Source organism: Balaenoptera physalus (assembly GCF_965194825.1).
Source record: "Balaenoptera physalus genome assembly, chromosome: 14".
Taxonomy (NCBI): Eukaryota; Metazoa; Chordata; class Mammalia; order Artiodactyla; family Balaenopteridae; genus Balaenoptera; species Balaenoptera physalus.
In genome coordinates this window covers 32,028,642-32,034,641 of record NC_138893.1, presented here as the reverse complement: position 1 = coordinate 32,034,641, position 6,000 = coordinate 32,028,642, and the positions used below count along the sequence as shown (strand labels likewise).

At 50.7% G+C, this 6,000-nt stretch overlaps 1 protein-coding gene across 1 annotated transcript in view; it reads left to right on the top strand.

Moving 5' to 3' along the window:
- The first annotated feature begins 230 nt into the window (after window positions 1-230).
- The window catches only part of BTBD16 (BTB domain containing 16), a 43,142-nt gene continuing 37,372 nt past the window's right edge, over window positions 231-6,000 (top strand). The window contains exon 1 of the mRNA XM_082424791.1: window positions 231-384. Coding sequence (XP_082280917.1) covers window positions 332-384 — 53 coding nt within the window. The 5' untranslated portion in view covers window positions 231-331. The remainder of the gene's footprint in view (window positions 385-6,000) is intronic.

Here is a 6,000-nt window from a genome sequence, read left to right as displayed (position 1 = left end):
GCCTCTGGCACCTCCTGTCCCAGGTGCTAAATTCCAAATTTGTGGCTTGAAGTCCTCAGTCTCCTGAATACAATATATTTGCCTTGAGAAGAAGGCTCTGGAGAAATATTGGCCATCTTTGAAAATTAACCAGCCTTTAAAAATTTGTCTTGATTTCCTTTCTGCTGTACAATTTGGAAAACCTGGTATTTATGAGTGGTTAAAAAAAGATGTTCTTTCTTTGCTGCCCAAGCAGCACAAACCCCAGCTGGAACGCCGGATCGTTGGCTCAACCAACCGGTGGCGTTTCCCCAGAAAGCCTTTTGTGGGGGACCTGCTGGCGCTTTCCCAGATGTGCAAGGCTGTCAACGTAGACTTTGATGAAGTTCTGAAGAACCCAGACAGGTAGGAAGACCAAAGGCCCATGGCAGGGAGAGCCACCCTTCTGGGAAGTGCCCCATGGTTGGGCAACTCTGATTGGGCAGGTGGGCTGTCCTGGGTATTTGCAAGGAAGGCTGCCTTTGGGACCATCCCTTAGGGATGGACAGGATCCAGGGTGACAGCTTCCTCTGAGAATGTCTGTGGGTGGTGATTAAAGTCCAGAGAGACTGAGAATTTTTTTTCTAGATTTTCCTTTGTACTGGGAACTTTGGACCCTAACAGGATTCTAAGTTTATCAACTGATTTGTTGACAAACAAAGTGAGACGGTCCAGCTCAGAGTTTGAACGCCTCCCACGAACGCGCATGTCCACCCAGCAAGGGGAGAAGCAGGCTTCCGCTCACCCGCAAAGTGTTCCGAGCCGCTGGCTTAGAGCATCCCTTCTTCGGGTTATGAGATTTTATTTGCCTCTCCTGGGAACACAGAGCTGGATCCCACTGCAGAAGGAACACTTCACTTCCCTGGCCATTTGGATCTGCCTGAATGCTATTGCCTCCGTGCACTGGCACATCTGCCTATGAGCACTCCGTCTGACCTACCTGAGCATCTACCTGAGTGTGGGCTGTGCCCTGGGCAGCACCTGGCACGGGAGAGCTCCTGGCTCCACGTTTGCTGAGCGAGGAGCCACATCTTCCCTTCCCAGGCCCACCGGCCAGCCCTGCTCGGTTGCCTCCCACCCCACCGATGACTACACCACACACATGTGAATAAACCAAAACCCATCTGGGTTTGGTCTCTAAATTCTCTGATGACCCCAGCTTAGAAAAAATTGATTGCTGTGAGTTGCAGTTTTTGGCATTGGTTACTCATAGCCTTAAACAATTTTGAATTTATTTTATATTTTGTTTGGTTAGAGCCCTGAAGAAGTCTTAGAGTTCGTTGTGCTCCTTAGCACCAGGGCCAGGCCGGGCAAGCAGGCGCAGGAGCTGGGCCTGGGGATATAGGCAAACTGATCCAGAAGCCTGAGGAGGGAGGCTGGGCTGCAGGGGCAGACGTCTTCAGGACTTGGTTTGCAGAATCGCTGAGCTAGGCTGGGGGTGGTGGCCTGAGGGGTGATGGCCATTGGTGCTGGGCTTTTGGGCCATTAAACGTAGTCTGTTTGACAGGGTTGGAATTCCTTCTCCTCCATTTACTAGTTCTGTGACCTTCAGCCAGTGGCTTAATCCCTCTGGGCCTCAGTTTCCTCATCTGTGAAATGGTGACAATAGCATCTCCCCTGAAGAATGACCTTCAATCAGACAGTACATTAAAAAAAGATCAGTGCTGTTCCTGGCAAATAGTAGATGCTCAATAAACAGAGCTATTATCTTTATAGCGTAAGCAGCAGTCTTAGTTATTGATCCTGGTGGTTTCATTTGGGGGAGTGTCAGCCCTGTGCTGTGCCAGCCAATGACTCCATATGTCACTCTGCCTCTTAGCACTTTCTCCAAATCAAAACACCTTGCCTCAAACACAGCAGATGCAGGGACTGGTCTGGGCACTCTCTTCCCAGGAGAAGCTTTGCAGATCTGCCTCTCTCCTTGGTGATGCTGGGAAGCTGGGGGTCGGGAGGCAGGCTGAGGGCAGGGAGGCACTCAGGACAGGCTGATCACTCGTGTACCAGCGGTCAGCGGACCCAGGCTCAGCTCATCTGGGCAGGTTGGCTGCTCCACAAACCTCTCGTCCTCTTCCTGAGACAGTGGGCTAGCCTGGGCACGTCCTTGTCTTGGTGACGGCAGAGGGCAGAGGGCAATCAAGGCAAGTCACATGGCCAAAGTCAAAGTCAAGGGGCAGGAAATACACGCCAACTCTGTTGGGAGAAACTTTGGAGTCCTGCAGAACAAGGGTATGTAATTGGGGCCATGGGTGCAGTCTACTACAGTGTGGGAGGAGCTGATTTTCTTTAATAAACACAGAATTTGATTTTCTTTATTTTCACAATGGGGATTTATTCCATGTGATTGTGAGAAACATAAACTTGGAAGGCATAACAAAAGTTTTATTTAATTTAGGTAATAAAATAAAGGGCTTATTCCTGGTAACCCTTCTGTACTTTCAGACTTGTCAGCTAACAAGGTCGATGGTAGGGGTGTGGGGTGTCTGGAATTGTACCTGCGACACACACACGGGCACCTTCCCCATAGCTCTCTGGCTGCTCAACCAGTAAGCCTGTTCCTGCCGTTGACGCTGTTATTGTTGCTTCTTCCACTTGGGAGCGCTGTTGACTTTGATGGGAGCTGGACCCATCTATATTTTACTAGTTCTGTAAAGCGTCACTGGCCGTGGAAAGCTGAGTTAACTAGCTCTGAGCTTCCCATTTATTTCAGATATGTAATTGTGCTTCTCATACGTCAGTGCCCCAGGTTCTGCCCAGCTGGCCAGTACTTCTGGTTGTGTCTGTGTGTTTCCATGACTCAGTGAGCTTTTGGCTCCATAACTCAGAGATGCTATACAGGAACCTCAGGTTCCTGGTCTTCGCCGTGCTTCTTTCCACTGGGACTGGGGTGTGGAGTACGGGGAGAAGGGGCCTGAGTGATGAGGAAATGCTAACCTCCTTGCAAACAACCTAACCTTTTCGTGCCTTAGTTTCTTTATCTGTAAATTGGGGATGCTGTCTTACAGAGTTGCCATGAGAATTATATGACATAATTCATTGAGAGCTTAGAACAGTATCTGGCAAATAAACACCCAATTAACATGTGTCATTCAGTGTCCCTGGAGTTCTCTGGTACGTGTGGACACAGCTAACATATGAACCCAAAGATCCAGGATGGAGGAATGTGGCTGAGGAAGGAGGCTCTAGGGCAGAGGTCCCCACCCCCCAGGCCACCGGTCCATGGCCTGTTAGGAACCGGGCTGCACAGAAGGAGGTGAGCTGCGGGTGAGCGAGCAAAGCTTCATCTGTAATTACAGCCGCTCCCCATCACTCGCATTACGGCCTGAGCTCCGCCTCCCATCAGATCAGCGGCGGCATTAGATTCTCATAGGAGCGTGAACCCTACTGTGAACTGCGTGTGCGAGGGATCTAGGTTGCACGCTCCTTATGAGAATCTAATGCCTGATGATCTGAGGTGGAGCTGAGGCAGTGACGCTAGCGCTGGGGAGCAGCTGCAGATACAGATTATCATTAGCAGAGAGGTTTGACTGCACAGAGACCATCATAAATCAATGGCTTGCAGACACATCAAAACCCTATCAGTGAGTGGCAAGTGACAAGCTGCATCTTACGGAGTAGACTGGACATAAGCAACACACTTCAGGTGTCACTGTCTCCCATCACCCCCAGGTGGGACCATCTAGTTGCAGGAAAACAAGCTCAGGGCTCCCACTGATTCTGCATTATGGTGGATTGTATAATTATTTCATTATATATTACAATGTAATAATAATAGAAATAAAGTGCACAATAAATTTAATGCACTTGGATCATCCTGAAACCATCCCCCCAGCCCTGGTCCATGGAAAAATTGTCTTCCACGAAACCGGCCCCTGGTGCCAAAAAGGCTGGGGACCGCTGATCTAGGGGGCTTGGGCACTAGGAAAAGGTGACCCTGCCTCATGTTTTTTCCCATTCTGACTGCAATGCCAAGTCCACTCTGAGGTTGGAAGGAGGTCATGCTAAGAGGCAAGGATGCAAAGAAGGGACCCCTAGACTTTTATCAGAGAGCAGTTTCAGGAGAGCTGGGACCAGAGACCCATGATCCAGGGTGTAGAGCTGATAGGAGACCAGAGTGCCTGCTCAGTGCCAGGCGTCCCGAGCACTAGCTCCTTTACTCCCCCAGTGACTGCCACGTGGTCCTCATTTCCCTCCTACAGAGGAAAGCACCAAGACCCAGAGGCAGGCCCAAGGTCTGCGTGACTCTTCCCGGTAAACCAAATTGGAGTTTTGCATGTTGAAGGTATCAAGTCAAAAGCCCTTTGGATGGTCTGGCGCAGGAAGTCCATATGTCCATGAGAAACTTGTAGACTTTCCCTTTTACCCTCTGTTTCCCCGTCAAGGTAGTGAGCCCCAGACTAACGGCATGTTCCCAGCATCCCCACTTTATCCCAGGCCACTTGGTCCCACAGGGTGAAGAGGACAACTCACAGATACCATGTGTTCCATTAGCTTTTCCGATGGTCCTGAAATGAGCCTCAGCTTTGGGAGCTACAGAGTCCACAGGATACATGGTATATCTTGGCAAGCAGCCAATACACCAGGAGGAGGCAATGTGGTTACTTTTCGTTGCCCGGCATCCCCTGGCTCAACCGATGACAGTGAGGTTTGTGAGGGTAGTTGAGGTCATGGCTATTGCCCCGACAGGACAAAGTCTGTCGTTCCATTTTGAGGTCACAGTCTGAACTCCTGACCTTAGCCAGCTCTTCCCAGATGTGTGACCCAAGCCACCAGGGGGATTGAGTCTGGCTTGGGTCAGGCCCACTGCTCCTGTGGGATAAACAACTCAAGCGCCAACCACCTTCCTGAGGCTGAGTCACTTGTAATCACCATCTCTGCTTGGAAAGGGCAGCATGTGGTCAATATTATTCTGGACACAGGCTCTCCGACCCAAGCCCTCCTGCATACACCCTGGCCCATGAGGATTTCTGGCATCACTGGAAACAGCATGGCAAATGTGACAGTGGCTGGTGTGGTCAAGTGCCCCTTGGCTGGTTGGCTTTCTTGGGATGACTGTCTTCAAGCTGTGAATACGTGACTCCAGTTTTGTTTCATTTCCTTACTTAGCAGGATGAATATAGTGTTTATGGAAAAGCGTCTTATCTTTGTCATCATCCAAGCATTGATATTTATCGAGCACTTGCATGATGGCTGTGCTAGGGCTGCCGGGGTAAATAAACGCCGACTCTGTGGGATGCAGAGCCTGGCGCAGAGGGCACGTGAGGAAGCAGGTGACCAGAAGACCCTGTGGAAGGAGTTCTAATGGGTAATCCGAGGGCGGGCTGGGGAGGGCCGCCAGCCCAGCCTCCCCAGAGGAAACAACAACTAAGCTTATCTGGAAGGATGAGTAGGAGCTCATCCAGTGAAAAGGTGAGGGAGCTGTGTGTCCAAGAGACTGGAAGCAAGAGGTGATGGGTTCAGGCTGTTGAAAAGGGCTGGAGCAGGGAGTGTAAAGGGATGAGATTGCAGAGACAGGCAGAAGCCTGCTAGCCATGTGAAGGAGGTTGGCTTTCCCCCGGGAGCAATGGGGAGACAAGGAAGGATTCTCCGCAGGAGAGAGGCAAGACCAGATTTGCATTTCAGGTGGCTCCTCAGGCTGCATTGTGGGGTGTGCATCAGAGGGGACCACATGGAGGCCCGGAGACTGGCAGTGACTGGGGGCAGAAAATGGTGGCTTGGATGAAGATCATAGCAATAAGGGCAAGGATTCACCCAAGGAGAGATGGATGAATTCAAAAGGCATTTCATTAGATCTGGGCAAGAGATCAGGTGAGACAACATTCAGGATGCTGGCCTGGGCAACTGGAGGCTGGTGATGCCATTTCCTGGCAGAGGATTGGGGCTCAGTTCAAGGTAGATTCTTTTTTTTTTTTTTGGCCACACTGCAGGGCTTGCAGGATCTCAGTTCCCTGACCAGGGATTGAACCCAGGGCCACGGCAGTGAAA